The following is a 17,302-nucleotide window of genomic DNA, read 5'->3' as shown; positions in this document are numbered from 1 at the left end:
GAAATCATTTTATTTTAGCTATATCTCTAGCCTACAGCTAAGTGTTTTTTAACTCATTTTCTGAGACTGCTTTATAATCAGAAAATTTAAACTATCTCACTCATAGCAATGCCTTTTGCTATGTTATAGTTGGTTTATATTAACTATGATTTTTTAATTATTTTCCTTCATTTGTTGAGATTGAGTCTTCTTTGAGTCTCTTCTTTATCTTTAGAGGCTTGGGAGACATAAATGTATTTTTAACATCCAGTGGTTACCTAATTTTTAAATAACATGTATCTTAAGTCTTTTCCATTGTAACCTCAATTTAATCCCAGTGTTTATCACACTCTCAAGCCTTAGAGCCAAAATATGACTTCAGTTCATTTCTCTCTCATTGCCCTCCAAACGCCCAATTAGAGGCCATTTTCAACTGTAGTTCCATATTCTCTTATCACTAAACTGATGAGATCGAGAAAAGTGTAAATAAAACAAAGTTAGAGATGGGAATTATGAAAAAGACATCTTAGAACATTTCATTTTTTAACTAAGAATATCTAAATAGACTCTCAATCGCCAAAGTTTTAATATCAGAGTAAAGAAATCCTTTGATATAGGATGCAGGGTCTGTTGATTACAATTTTATGACTTCTTTCTGGCATAAACCAAACCTATAAGTAATTATTTCTAACTTCTGGTTCCACCTTCTTTATAAGAGCATGTAGTTGGACTTGAAGAACAACCTGAATAAGGAATTGGTTTAGATTTTTAATTATTGCTCTAATCTTTTATTTTTATTTTTTTATTATTATGTTAATCACCATACATTACATCATTAGTTTTTGATGTAGTGTTCCATGATTCATTGTTTGTGTATAACACCCAGTGCTCCATGCAGAACGTGCCTTCTTTAATACCCATCACCAGGCTAACTCATTCCCCCACCCTCCTCCCCTCTAGAACCCTCAGTTTGTTTCTCAGAGTCCATGGTCTCTCATGGTTCGTCTCCCCCTCCGATTTCCCCCCCTTCATTCTTCCCCTCCTGCTGTCTTCTTTTTCTTCTTCCTTTTTTTTTTTTTTTTGTTTAACATATAATATATTATTTGTTTCAGAGGTACAGGTCTGTGATTCAACAGTCTTACACAATTCACAGCGCTCACCATAGCACATACCCTCCCCAAGCCACCCCATCCCTCTCACACCCCACCACTCCAGTAACCCTCAGTTTGTTTCCTGAGATTAAGAATTCCTCGTGGATGGAACTGGAGGGCATTATGCTGAGCGAAATAAGTCAATCAGAGAAAGACATGTATCATATGACCTCACTGATATGAGGAATTGCTCTAATCTTTTAAACTTGTTTCTTCCACATTTAATTTAGCAGTAATAGTTTTTAATGATTCCTATTTATCAATTATCTATAAAGAATTCAACTTAATTTTTTTCATAGCAACACTTTCTTTTTTGTTCTTTACACTTATGTCTTTATATACAATCTATCTGGAATGCATTTGTTGAGTAAAGAGTGATATGTAGCTCCAATTTTAGACATTTTTCCGACATAATGGCAATTTTCTGGAACATCTTTAATGAGGACATTTTTTCATCTCTGACCTATTGCATTTATCACATGACCAGTTTTCATAAATATCTGATCTGTTTCTGGACTCTGTATATCCCATTAATCTACGCATTATTCCTGTGCCAATACCAAATTGTTTCAATTATTTAATTTTCTAGCATATTTTGAAGTGTGGAAATGAAAGTCACTATTTAAAAAATTATATTATCTATTTTTGCACAGTTTCGCTTCCAGAACAATTTTAGAATTAGTGTGCCAGTGCTAAGGAGAAAATGCTAATATAGTGTTGACTTATATTTAATTTATGGGATTATGTAAGAAGAATTGGTATTTTTATAATATTGAATCTTCTTTTCAAGGATAAGTATATTTTTACATGCACTCTAATTCTCTTTTATACCCTTGAGTAAAGTGTTCATTTTCTTTCAGGTCATCATTACACATATTATGCTTTTTGCAAGATATTTTAAAGATTCTGTTCTATTTAAGTTAAAGTTTTTTTTCATGATATTTATTAATTGGTTTTACGTGTTGACTTAGCTTGTGGAATCTTGTTGTAATACTTAATGGTTTTTCAGTTGATTATTTTGGATTTTTCAAGAAAATTATATTCTTTTAAAATAATTGGAATTTTATCTATTGTTTCCCAACATTTTTGCTTCCTGTTGTCTGGAACACTCTTGGATAGTAATAATGATAGTAGATGCCCTTTTCATTTTCTTGCTTTTATAGGAAGTGCCTCAAATGATTAATAGTCAGATATGATATTTGCTGTGTATTCCTGCTGTATATTTTTTGTGTTCTCTTTTGTTAATGATTTTTAAAAAATTATAAATAAGTTTCAAATTTTATCAGATAGGTTTTCTGTATCTGGTGCATCATATTGAGAAGATCATTTTTTTTCTTGAATGTGTTAATATACTAATTACATTGATAGATTTTCCCTAATGTATAACTATTTTTACATTTTTGCGTAGATTTGTCCCACTAGCAGATTTAGTTAGCAGATTTTTAAGGTTCCTTGCATATGTCAAAATTTAGATAGGCCTATAATTTTAACATTTTATTACCTTTATTTGTTTTAGGCATCACAATTAGGCCAGCCTTGTAAACTGCATATATGTTTTCTCTGTCCTGGAACAGTTTATATAATTGGACAATCCCTAGTCCCTGAAGGTTTGGTGCAATTTGCCGAAAACTAAATTTTCACTCCACACTGCTCATTGTTTTCCTGCTTTTATACTTTTCTCCTTGAGCTAATTTTGAAAGTGCATCATTCCTTAGGAAATTGTTTTGTTTTTTATAAAGCTGTCAAATGAATGTCCCAAGTTCCTCCTATTTTGGATATCTTTTGACATTTTACCTAGGAGTTCCACAATCCCCTTGCAATTGTTTCGTCCTTCCCATGCTGTCACTCTTCTTGTTTTACCAGGAGGTTTTTTAGTAATAAATTTTCCTGTTGTTTCATGAGAATTTTGGTGGGCTGTTGGGTAGATTTGCATTTTACTATATTAATCCAGTCCTGAAGATAACTAATTATTCTAATTATGGGGTATCATGTATGATTTTGCATGAAGAAAGATCTCAAAACTGGAAAGGAAGAACAGTCCTGGCCCAAATCTCTCATTTTGCAAATAAGGACACTGGGTTTGACAAAATAAGACCAGATATTAGAACATAAATATTTGGAGTAAAAATAGCACACTTAAAATTTATTTATAGATTTAGGCATTCCTGGTATAATATGATACACATGTTTCTTTTTTTCTTTTTTCCCACATGTTTCTTTCTTTTTTTTTTTTTTTAATAATGCATTTGACTTTATTTTCACAGCACAGTGATTATGTGATGACTTTGAGTAGTGTTGACATCAGTCTAAGTAGTTAAAAAAACTGAAAATAAATTAATTTTTTCTGCTAATTATTTAGAATGCTTGACAGCTCTGATCAAATATTTTATGCCAGCCTTTTTGAAGATGAAGAGCTTAGCAAGATTTCTTTTTTTTAACTTTTACTTTAAATTTTTATTGTTATGTTAATCACCATACATTACATCATTAGTTTTTGATGTAGTGTTCCATGATTCATTGTTTGTGCATAACACCCAGTGCTCCACGCAGAATGTGCCCTCTTTAATACCCATCACTGGGCTAACCCATCCCCCCACCCCCCTCCCCTCTCGAACCCTCAGTTTGTTTTTCAGAGTCCATCGTCTCTCATGGTTCGTCTCCCCCTCCGATTTACTCCCCTTCATTCTTCCCCTCCTGCTATATTTTTATATAAGGGGGCAGTGAGGTGTTTTGCAAATTGTGGGCTGAAAATAACAGGTTTCTTGGGAAAATAGAGTTGGAAGACACCACTCAAATCAATACAAGTCTCTAACCAGAACACACATGGACACACATATACAAATCTTAATAAAAATATCAGCACAGTTTTAAAGCAACTTCTTGCTAGATGTGTCTACAAAGGCAAGGAAAACAAAAGCAAAAATGAACTATTGGGGCTTCATCAAGATGAAAAGCAAAGGAAACCCATACAAAACCAAAAGACCAACAGAATGGGAGAAGATATTTGCAAATGTTTTATCAGATAAAGGGCTAGTAACTAAGATCTATAAGAACTTAATCAAACTCAAACCCAAAAAATAAATAATCCAGTCAAGAAATGGGCAGAAGACATGAACAGAAATTTCTGCAAAGAAAACATACAAATGGCCAAAAGACACATGAAAAAATGCTCAACATCATGCAACATCAGGGAAATACAAACCAAAACCACAATGAGATACTACTTCACACTGGTCAGAATGGCTAAAATTAACAAGTCAGGGAAAGACAAATGTTGGCAAGGTATGGAGAAAGGGGAACCCTCTTACACTGTTGGTGGGAATGCAAGCTGGTGCAGCCACTCTGGAAAACAGCATGGAGGTTCTCAAAAAGTTGAAAATAGAGCTATCCTATGACCCAGCGATTGCACTACTAGGTGTTTACCCCAAAGATACAAATGTAGGGATCCGAAGGGGCTCCTGCACCCCAGTGTTTATAGCAGCCATGTCCACAATAGCCAAACTATGGAAAGAGCCCAGATGTCCATTGACATATGAATGGGTAAGGAAGATGTGGTATATATATATAAAATGGAATATTACTCAGCCATCAAAAATGAATCTTACCATTTGCAACGAACGTGGATGGAACTAGAGGGTATTATGCTAAGAGAAATAAGTCAATCAGAGAAAGACAATTATCATATGATTTCACTCATGCAGATTTTAAGAAACAAAACAGAGGATCATAGGGGAAGGGAGGGAAAAATAAAATAAGACAAAATCAGAGAGAGAGACAAACCATAAGAGACTCTTCACTATAGGAAGCAAACGAAGGATGATGGAGGGGAGGTGGGTGGCAGGGATGGGGTGACTGGGTGATGGACATTAAGGGGAGGCATGTGATGTAATAAGCATTAGGTGTTATATGCAACTGATGAATCACAGAACTCTACCTCTGAAACTAATAATACACTATATGTTAATTAATTGAATTTAAATACAATAAAATTTTAAAAAGATGCATCTAATTTCAAAAAATATAAAGAAATATCATAGCAAATAAAAGAGTTGGCTTTTAAAAAGCCAACTAATTTGGTTGGAAGAGGATATAAGAAACCTTTGATGCTTCTAAATACAGAGGCAAGAGCAAAATGCACAAAAATTGTGGAATTCTGCAGTAAGCATTTTCAAGACAGAGCCTGAGGCTGAGTTGAGAAAAAAAAATTCACTTTTGGTGAATGGCCACTGGTCACTGTGTACAATACTGTCCACTCTCAGCAGCTTCCTGTGTACTTTACTTTTAGCCACTGTTTTTAGTGGAACAAAACATTAATATGCCAGAATGTTTTACATGTATTAAGGTGACATCTATGGGTAAGCTAATTTATGTTACAGAACATGTTATATTGAGATTTTACTTAGTACCTCATTTTTTCAGATATCATATTTAAAATACTAACAGTCCTTTTTATGTGTGTTAGCAATAACAAAAACTATTATTGTGCTAGAATTGTCACTTAAGATTAAGTCTCTGATGTTATAGAGTCTCTAATAACCATATGCTTTCTAAGAGCTATAAACTACTATTCACCACTTTGCCATCACTCTACTTGATGAGACCACCATTTTGGTCAATTTGTTTATGATGATCTAGGGCTATACTATCCAATATAGTAACCACTAGACACATATGGCTGTTGAACACTTAAAATGTCACTTGTCTGAATTAAGATGCGCTCTAAGCATAAAATACATACTGAATTTTGAAGATTTAGCACAGAAAAGGAATGTAAAACATCTCAATATTTTTAAAATTTTGATTACATGTATCATGTTGAAATGATACCACTTTGGTTAAATAAAATATTTGAGTTAAATAAATAAAATATTGTATTAAAATTTATTTCTACCAGTTTCTTTTTATATGTTTTTAAAGTGGCTAGTAGAAAACTTAAAATAATTATGTGGCCCATATTACATTTCCATTGGACAGAGCTCATCTAGAGGAAAGAGAAGAAAGAAAAAGAAAACAAAGCATTAAAGAATAGAAAGAAGGTTGGTATATAGAATTTAATGAGTGAATGGAATAAGGAAAAATCAGTTAGTGTTAGATGACTCTAGGTATCAGAAAAGATAGGAAAAAAGCCTACCATAGCAAGAGAAAGAGAAACAAACATTGCTGCTAAATTGGGTAATAATGGAGAACAGGATTTGAGCACTAAGAGAAATGGCCACATTAGGTATTGCTATGTTTATAATGTGAATATTGGAATTATCTACTTCAGATTATACACATTAGATGTTTTTCTCAATCTGGTAACATTTCAAATATAGGTTCTTAGTAGTTTTATTTGATAATCATGTAAGAAAATAGGCTGTTAAATGAACTGAATCTTTATGATACAAGGAAAAGTTTAGGTTTTTTCCTCATATATACTAGTAAATCAAAATTCTGCACATCCATTTATTTATTCCCTCAACAAATCTTTGATTCCAGCTGTGTGTTGTTAGCTACTATCTTAGGAACTGTTATGGGTATACCTGCCATTTAAGATTTAAACACCAAAAGCTGAATCCTTGCACATAATTACTTTTATTTCCTATTCATAAGTAGCTCATGTTATTTTAAAGTATTTCTATAGCAGTATGTTTATATAAAGAGAGATTAATGACTTTACCTAACACCAAAAAATGAATACTTCAAATTTATCTTATGGGCAAAAAGACATCCTGAGTAATGTTGGACCTACAAATATTGATTCCCATCAGGATAGGCACTCCTTGTAAACTCACATTTACAAACATTCTTTTATTGGAATAAATACATATCCTTTTTTATAGGACCACCTAGTTAGGTTTAAATATTCTTCATTCTTGTATGTAAGAAGTAGTCACAGAGATGCATTGTGAAATATTATAGTCATATATAGGAAAAAAATATAAGTCCATTTGATTTTATAAATATTGAGAGCCAGGATTGCTGAGAGCTATTAAAGATATTTCTTTAAGGAAATTCAACAATTAATCTTCCTTTTAATACTTAGGTTGACTAAGAGATGTAAGGTAAATATAACAAAATATTAAAATAATAATACTGTAGCACTCCAGAGAATATTTTTCAAATACTTATGTGTATTCTGTGCAGACATACATTCCTTTTGTATTTGCCACTTAAAAATGTTGATGATTTTACATCTATCATAATCCTTAATTCTAGTAAATTTTGTAAACAACGAAAACACCATGGATTTATGCTTAAAGTGTTATTTGTTGCTACTCAACATAAATAAAGATCAGTGTACATTGTTTTCCTCAATCAGTGCTCCTCAATTTTATTGTTATTTTGCTTTCAGGGAAACCATGAATAGGACAAGTTAAACTTCATGATTTAGAGAGACTATTCTAAAACTAGGGCTCACAGCCACAGGGTGTTTAGTAGATGAGGGTCATGGTTTTGAATAGGGACCCGCTATGGGACATAAATTGATCCCAGCAGCTACAATTCAAGACGGAACTGCACCTAAGAGATCTAAACCTTTCTTTTCGGTTGCCCCGTTTTTTTCTTAAGAATTCCCTCCAGCATTCTTAATCTCAGGAAACAAACAGCGTTGCTGGGGTGGTGGGGTGGGAGGGATGGGGTGGCTGGGTGATGGACATTGGAGAGGGTATGTGCTATGGTGAGCGCTGTGAAGTGTGGAAGACTGATGAATCACAGACCTGTACCTCTGAAACAAGTAATACATTATTATATATAAAAGAAGATAGTAGGAAGGGAAAAATGAAGGGGGGAAATCGGAGAGGGAGATGAACCATGAGAGACTATGGACTCAGAAACAAACTGAGAGGGGGTTGGGGGGGATGGGTTAGCCTGGTGATGGGTATTAAAGAGGGCGCATATTGAATGGAGCACTGGGTTTTATATGCAAACAATGAACACTACATCAGAAAAATGAGTAAGTAAATAAATAAATAAAATCTTAAAAAAAAAAAAAGAATTCCCTCCAGCTTGTAAAAAGGCAACTATCCCTCATGCCTCTTCACTTGAATATGGTTGTATTTCTTTACATATATAGTACACATACTTTCTTAAATTCAATTTTTTTAATGTAGAGGAAATATTTTAACAACTTTCAAGTTTACAATGCCCTCTTTTAAGCTGTGCATTCACAAAAGACAAATAATAGCACAACAATTTAAATAAATAAGATAGAAAGTAAATAAGGAGGAAACATATTGGTGAATGTGGAACTTTGTGTCCTTTGCAAAAATGTATACTAAACTCCAGGGAGTTATTTTGGAGATATGGTGTGCAAAATTTGTAATACAGTCACCAACTCAAGAAAATAAAAAATACAGATCTTATCCCATTTCAAAGGTTTCATTATTTTTCCCACAAACTTCCAGAGGAGAAACATTCTTTAGACTTTACTAATACAAAACATTCAAGAACTAAACTTAAAATAACTCACTTAGGCCTCATTAAGATGATACTGGCTAATTTGAAATACTATGCAATTCACATATTCTCCAGCTAATTCCTTTACCTTATTTAAGAAAAATAGAACTTCAGTTGATTCAAAATTTGTGGAAGGTGGGAGTGGGATTTCTATTTCTTAGTTTTTAGAAATAAATGTTTTTGAGTAACAAAAATAGCTTGATAGCTGCCTATTGATTATTATAGTTTTGGTATAATGAAATTAAATTATATACCTTTGTTTAGTTCTGATTTTCTTTGTCTCCTTGAAAAAAATCATGCAACAGGTTTTTATTTTTATAAAAACTTGATAAAACTTTTATAATATCTTTTATAAAAACTTGATAAAAAGAATCAAGTCTGTTGGTTTATGATGCGTGTATAAGCATTACAAAGCTTTTTAGAAAACTTGGTTCTGAAATATGCTATAATTCTTACCTGTAGCTTTTAATAACAAACAACCTTTATTTAGCACAAGCTCTTTCTTTGGGGAATTGCTTTCAAATGAAGTTATATAGAGAGTATTCACATATTAGGACATTTGTTCTAGTATAGAATTATTGGTTAAAACCAAATGCAAGTTTATACAGTATATTATTATTATCATTATTTTAGCTATCTCTTTATTAAAGATAGGAGCCAAAATTAATTTTTAAATGTTAGGAAAAGTACTCTGAAGGAGATCTAATAACTGAATTGAAGTAACTCAAGATACTCTTAATGAATGATTTATTAACAGAACACAACTTTTATTATTATATGTGAGAGCTCTGAAAGTTATGACATGTTTTTTTCTAATTCTCTGACATGATTTTGTGATTTATAAGAGGAAGAGCAAAGTTATGTAAAAGAGAAAAATACCTTAAGCTATTTGTTTGACCAAATTAAGTCTAAAAAGCTAAAAAGAGTCAATTATAATATTGGTAATCTTAGGCTGTTCCAAATATGCTGAAAATAATCAATTTGTTCAAGTTTGCTAAATGGAATCCTTAATTTTATTAAGAAGAAAGAGACTCATTTTTTACCCCCAGGGATATATACAACCCAGTTTTTACTGCTGGTGAGTATAATCATTACATATAAAGTTTAAACTTTATATAGCTTCAACTTTATATAACTTGGCCTTTTCCTTACTGGTATTTAATGGTCTGATTACTTTGAATAAAACAATTCCAATTTATAATCAAATGTTTAAAGAACAAATTAATACAAATTGTCATGAGATTAGCTAATTTTTTTAAACAGTAGGTTTTTTAAAGAAGATTATTTTAAAATTCTAATTAGATTTAATTTTCAAAGAGGACTTTTCACTCTAATCAAAGGTTATTCAACATTTTCTCTACTAGGAAAGTTCAGAAGAGAGAAAAGAGACTCCCAAGTAGTTAGCCAGATCAAACTAATCAATGCTGCTGATAAATAAAGAGGTAGATACTGCCTTTTAAATTTAGATTTAAGAATGTATGTGACAATTTCAAAGTAAGATTTTTAATTACATAGGTTTTGTTTTTCTTTTTTCTTTTTACATTTTTTAGCACTCTGGGTTCTAGCATTCCTTGGCAAAAGTCAATTAAATCATAAAGAACTGTTTTGTTTTGTTTCGTTTTGTTTTGTTTAAATCAAGAATATAACACCTGGTCATAACTGTAAACAAATGGCCCAAGCAGAATTTTCAAGAAAGATTATTCGGTTTCTTCTTATGCAGCACTTGTGATTTGCTACTGACAGTGCAGTCATGATTTATTCAACAAAAAGCTTTTAAGTGCAGTAAATGTTATTGTTTCACACAGTGCCTAAGAAACATTGTTTTTGAGCTGAATTAGAAAGTAAAACACATAGCAAGACTTTTGAGAGAAGAAATTACTTATATCACATAGGTTAGGAGTAAGAAACAGAAAACCCTGCACTCCCAGTAAATGCTGGGCTAGATACTAAGGGGTACAATTGTGAAGTAAAATTATACTTCATATATTACAAATATATTTATGAAGAAAAAGCTCATGTAAGATGGTTACAAGAGTAGGTGAAGATATGAGTCTTGTTACTCCCTAGAAGGAAAGCAGAAGCAGGCACACTTTGGGTTTTATATCTGTACTGCATCTAACAGGGAAGAAAAGAGATAGTAGTGGATAGGTCCTGTCCTCAAGCCTGCCATTGTTTAGCCTGATGGGGGTCTGCCTACTGGATAAGATCATGGGAAAAGGGGAAATGAAATTACCAAGGACATTTCCTACTGTGGTAATTAATTTGGGGTCAACAGACCAGGAACATGATGGAAGATGTTAATATTTTTTGAATGTACAAGATTCCTTTTATCCTTCTATTACTTCTCTATTTAATTTATTCAGATTCTAATTTGCAGTTTTTGTATTCCATACTTCATAATGCTGACCATTTTGTATTAAGCTATCTTGAACCTATGAGAAAATTGATTGTTTCTGACCTAATTCTTTAGTTTTTTCTTTGTTCATAATATATTATTTAAAACCATGTATAAAGAAAGCAGTTTTTGAGGAGAATACTGTAGTTAATGAAACTATTTGATACAATTGAAGCATCTGGTAAAGACATGATATCTAGGCGTAAGAGGTCAGGAACCCTCTCATTTTTGAGAATAGTTATAGAGACATGCTATTAAAGTGAGTTTCTGTATTTATGGAAACATTGAACAGGGAGAGGAAGAGACAGAGCAAGAGCAAGAGCAATGTGGGGGGGGAGGAGAAAGGGAGAGAGAGAGAGAGAGAGAGAGAGAGAGAAGATGGAATGTTTTAACTTACAGAAAAAGTTGGTAATACTAAATTAGAATGAATGTTATAAATGAGTTGCCATAATAATATAGTTGACATATAAAAAAGAGAATTTGTACTTCCTAGAAAAGTTATCTTTCTTAATTTTCCAATAGGTTATGGAATAGAAATAGTATCTTAATTGCTTTGTTTATTAAATTCAGTTTTGTTCAATGTACTGTTTTGGAAAAATGTGTAAATTTTTTTTTCATAGAGTCCAAATTATTAGGTTAGTAATATCCTTGGGCCTCTAAAGACAGGTGAGCTCAATGAAATAACAAAGTATGACTTAAGGAGGAAATATGAATAGAGCATCATAAATACACGATTAACAAAGTTATGAGAAAGCATCTAGACCATTGACATTAATTGTGATGACAAAAAGTCTTAGAATAGTCAGACAAATATACTGACTGGAAGAAACCAAGGAGTTTACATTTTAAGGATTTGCCCTTACCTAGTCTAAAATAGATGAGAAATGGCAAAAGTAGCAACTAAATATAATTTATCTCTATCTTCATAATGCAGAACAGTTTGAAAAGCATAGTTCTGATAACATAAGGAGAATTTAAAATGAAAAAAATTTCTAAATCATCCCTCAAAAATAATAGTGGTTTTTTGTTGGGGCAGGGGAAGAGAGAATACTTCTCTACTTTTAAGTTCACTGTATCTGAACAACCACATAATATTTTAATTTACTTAGACCTACACTTCTCTGGAGCTCAAAGCAATCCATACACCCTGAAAAGATTAGTAGGGGCTTAATAAAATTCTTACATTTGGAATTAAAGATTACTAAAATGTAATCCTATGGCTCATTTGTAAAGTAGAACAATGCATTAAAAATAATTTTTTTAAAAGATAAAGAAATTGAAGTTAAAGGAAGTTAAACTCATTTTGCCAAAGCAACAGTAATAGAGTAGCATTATCAATAGTGGGCAGAATTTGTTTTGATAATATTTATTGCTTAAAGAGTCTCAAAATTCCAAAAAGAAAATTTTAGTCTAATCAGAAATTTAACAAGCTCACCTTTGGTGATTATGATTTACCTTTGTTTTAGTCAAATCATTTCTAAATGTTTTCTGGTTAAAATTGTTAAAAATTTAAATATGTCAGAAAATGAGTGTTCTACAAGTTATGATTTCCTTGTGTTTGACCTAAATGCTGTGTGCGGAATTATAAACCCATGTTTACAACCCAAGTAACTGGTCATTTTCCCCAATGAAACATTATCCCTATTAATTTTTATTTTAAAGTGGCCCTTTATTATGAAGGAGACTTTGTTATGTATTAGAAAGATTCGGGCTTCAGAGCCAGATAAACTTGTGCTATCCTGACTTTGCTGCTTCCAAATTTTGTAACCTTATTATTTTGTTATTTTATTATTATAAGTTATTATTTTCTCCTACCCTCAATTTTCCCATCTGTAAAATGGAGATAATGCTTTCTTATATGAGAATGAATGGTACTACTTGTGAAAATTCTAGTCCATTAAAGACTTTTAATAAGGGAAGTAGATTTTGCTGTTATTTTACTGTTATTATTTTCATCTCCATGAGAAATTATTTATTTCCTTAATCTCTTGATAGCAAAAAAGGCAGGTTTATCGGAGTTTTGTAAATTAAAATGAAATAAATAAATATAATTTGTATTGTTCTTTTTCAAGGTGAAATCAACTACTTTAACATTTTAGTGTATAAGACTTCTTTTGGGGGCACCTGGGTGGCTCAGTTGGTTGAGTGTCTGCCCTCTGCGGGGATCATGATCCCGGGGTCCTGGGATAGAGCCCTGCGTTGGGCTCCCTGCTCAGCGGGGAGTCTTCCTCTCCCCGCTCCCCCCCAGGCTTGTGCTCCGGCACGCTCTAACTCCCTCTCAAATGAATAAATAAAATCTTTTTTTAAAAAAAGATTTCTTCTTACTTTCTGAATAGAAATACACTTGTTTTAACAAAAATTAATATATTTAAACATGATTTGAAAAGATACCTTTTCATCCTTAAGAACTATGATGCATGTTTTCATTTTAAGACATATGATGCTATATTTTTAATAATTTATAAATTCTATGTCATTTTATAATAAAATTATGTTCATGACCTATCTTACCTCTATTTCGGAGTACTATTGGAGATTTAGTTTTTTCCCAGTTTTTGTTCTTCTTATTGTTAATACTAGAAATTATGTTATGGTAAATATCCTTTATAACTAAGTCTTTTTGTATTATTATGATTGTTACTTAGAAATATTCAATGAAGCAGAATTGCTGAAACACAGATGATCTATCAGTTTTAGACACGTTTCTACAGACCATTAACATGTTTGACAAAATTCTCTTCAGTAAGTGTTATATCAATATATATTTCTAGCAGCTGTTTATATATTGTCCATTTCCAACTGAATTTCATCATAAGTATTTTAAGAATTTGATGGGCAAAAATGGTATCTCATTGTTTTAATTGGATGTTTGTTATTAAAATATTTAAATAATTTCTTGTCCATTGAATTTCTATTCATGCTACTCACATTCTTAGCCTGTTTTTTCTTGGTAATTATTTTTTAAGAACAAAATTTAAGTGTATTTTATATATTCTAAGGCCATTAACATTTTATCACATGGTACTGATTTTTTTTCCTCAGTATTTATTCTTTAAATACAAGTTTATCATTGACTTTTCTTTGCACTGTCCCCATATTCTTGCTATTAATCCCTCTGTGATCTACAAGTATTTGGATTATAATAATGCTAATACTGTCCACATGATTGAGCATTACAGGGCTTTATGAATTTTTAGGCAAGGGATGGGGCAAAGATTATATATAACTTACCTTTGTATTCTCAGTGATTAACCAAATGTTTTATATGTGTGCAGTTTTCAATAGGAGTTGAAGTAGACTAATACAATCTCTGCACCCCATTCCTGCAGACACCTAAGAAACTACACATATTTTTCACCCTGTGCTCCAGCACGAAGAACCTATTTACTATTTCTTGTATATCCTTCAAGAGCTTTTGCACTATTGTTTCATAGTTCAGACCCAGGGCAAACAGCCAAACCCAGGTTTGAATTCAGGCTTCACTCTACCAGCTTAAACTGTGATCTTAAACAAAGCCTCAGACTTCCTGTCTGTAAAACAAGGGTAATTACAGTATCTAACATACTGATAATATCATAAGACTTAGAGGTCTACCCAATATGAGGTAACCAAATAACGAGCACTTGATGAATGGTTATTATTATTACAATCAAAGCTAGTCAAATACTCCAGACATAGTACTATAACTGTTGAGTCTAAATTATTACCTATTACATTATTAACTTTATTATGTGTTACCTGTGTTCCCTCTATAGAAGAACATTATGAAGATTTCCAAGTATTTAAGGACATGGTTTTTTATTTATTTTTATTATTATTATTTTTTTTTTGAGAGAGAGAGAGAGTGGGAGAGGAGGATAGAAGGAGAGAAAGAGCTAGGGATAAGTAGAGAGAGAACCAGCTGAGCCACCCAGGAGCCCCTAGGACATATTTTTTTAGACAAATTGCAAGAGAATAAACAAACAAAAAAAAACTGAATGATTTAGATGTTAGAAAGAATGATAATGAATGTTATGTTATTTTAAAAAGTCATACCAAACACATAGGATGTTAATCCTAAATAGTAAGTAAATCCCTGATATATACATATCTTTCAAATTCCAGTAGGGAAAAATTACTATAATTAATCTGTACCAATACTTGTAACTTTACTATCTTAATAAAAACCCAGGTAAATGAAATTTTGTTAGAAACAAATGACTATAAAATATTTTAGAAATCTATTATGTTCATATTAATAAGAAAAAAGAGCAAAATGATATATACATTTTTACCAGTCAACAGTTGAGCTAATTATAGATGACTTACACATTTGAAACGGTAATTAAGACAAGGTCCATTATAAATTTGTGCACATTATACTCTTCCAAATTTCTATCTCTTTAACACTTTTGCTTGTGGGATGATATTTCCTACTGATAATACTAAATACATAATTTTAACAATGTCTCTAATTTTTTGTATCTAATGTTTGACATTAGCCAAAGTCCGGATGTACATTTGGAGACATATACATTCAGAAGATGAATTTTAATGAGTATTCAGTGTAAGGTTACATTTCTAAAGTATTTCTCCTTGCTCTTTGGATATACTTTCAAAAACCATATGTTGGAAGAATGTAGCAGCCTAGTCGTTGGGTATGGTAACAGGTTCAAATAGATAAGAAAGAAGGGGGTATCTGTGAGTTCAGTACAAAAACATCTGTGATTTCATATAAATCTTTATTATTATTTTGTTATAACTGGGATTACAAAAAGGGAAATATTCAGTCTTAAAAGTCACTCACAGTTAACATTGCACAATAAAGGACTGGATTTGCTGATAATATTGTTAAATTCATCAAATTTTCACATACATTTATGATGGAATAATAATGACAGTGACAACGAGTATCTGAAACGAAATACACTTTGACTTCCATGAGACTGTTGTCATTCTTTAGACACTTGTGGAAACACAAAGGAAAAATGTAAATGACAATTCACTTCATTGACTAGTTTATGACTTTACTATCTAGAATAACTGCAGACAAAGCAAAGGAATATCTCCTCTCTTAAAATTGTATTATATTTCCAAGGTTGGTCTTTAAGAAATTTCAGAATAGTCATAATTGTGATATAATAAGAGAAAGTGAGTTTTCTATCAAATAAGTATTTGCAGTTGACCTACCTAGACTTTTCTAATTGTTATAAGAGCTGCCTGACTAAAGAAATGAAGGTTACTCTTTTATGAAAATGTTATAATGCTCATACTGAAACCCTCTGTGATTTTTAAAAATCAGCATTTAATCAACATACTAATATTATTCCAAATCAAAAATTACTTATTACAAAATAATTTGTTACTTTTAAAAAATTGTGATCAGTTCTAATAAGCTTTATTACAGTGACTTGTTTTGCCTAGGATTTTCTTGGTTTCAAAACTGAAATTTCCATGTCCTGAGAATATCACCCTCCTGATCACAGGTCACTTAAATACATGTTGCCATAAATACACAAAATACTAAATAAAACCGAGAATGAGACTGTTGCCATGAGTCATAAAATTTTGAATTCACCTTAAAAAGGGCAAAATTAATTTAATTATATTGGTTATAAGAGTATGGTGTTTGTACAAAGTATGTTTAAAGGAAAAAAATGAAGTATGCCTTAGCATAGGTTATTATATGTGCTGCCGAAGCGAGAACTGCCTTAGCATAGGTTATAACAATGATCAAATTTTACCTTAATAAGATACTTACTTCTGCAAAAATTCTTCAGAGCCACATATACTTAGAAGATGATCTTTGGGGAATAACTGGTCATTTGTACAAAAATGTAGAATCTCTGCTGTTAGGTCTTTGACAAGATAATTAGCTAAAAACAAAGGTGAATAATAAAAAGTTAATAAGAGCTTATCATATATTGGCTGGGATAAAAGTTTTGAGCACAAAAAAAGATATATATATTATGAACTATTTTAACTGTCTAGCTCCATCAAGAGGAGTTAAAATGAGATGCATCTCATTTATTAGTCTGGTTAAATTTGGAGATACTTTGAAAAACAATTCTTTGCATTTTCTTTAATCAGTCTGTCTTCATATTACTGACAGAGCTAGATATTGTATTCTTCATGTTAAAATCTTAATACATTGTGGCTCTGCATAAAAAAGTATTCTGTGAGGGCAGCTGGGTGGTTCAGTGGGTTAAGGGTCTGATTTCGGCTCAGGTTGTGATCTCTCGGGTCCTGAGATCAAACCCTGCATTGGGCTGCTCAGAGGGGAGTCTGCTTGTCCCTCTGCCCCTCTCCGTCTCTTGCCTCTCTCTCTCATTCTGTCTCTCAAATAAGTAAATAAAATTTT

General features: G+C 31.8%; 1 protein-coding gene across 1 annotated transcript in view; it reads right to left on the bottom strand.

Annotated features, from left to right (window-relative positions):
• PIK3C2G (phosphatidylinositol-4-phosphate 3-kinase catalytic subunit type 2 gamma) overlaps window positions 1-17,302 on the bottom strand; it is a 344,412-nt gene that overhangs the window by 314,433 nt on the left and 12,677 nt on the right. Inside the window, 1 exon segment of the mRNA XM_088025563.1 lies at window positions 16,703-16,817. Coding sequence (XP_087881689.1) covers window positions 16,703-16,817 — 115 coding nt within the window.

This window comes from Eumetopias jubatus, unplaced genomic scaffold, assembly GCF_037043125.1.
Source record: "Eumetopias jubatus isolate StellerSeaLion01/CBP00866 unplaced genomic scaffold, mEumJub1_p1.0 scaffold_8, whole genome shotgun sequence".
NCBI classification, from domain to species: Eukaryota; Metazoa; Chordata; class Mammalia; order Carnivora; family Otariidae; genus Eumetopias; species Eumetopias jubatus.
This window is presented reverse-complemented; position numbering and strand designations above follow the sequence as displayed.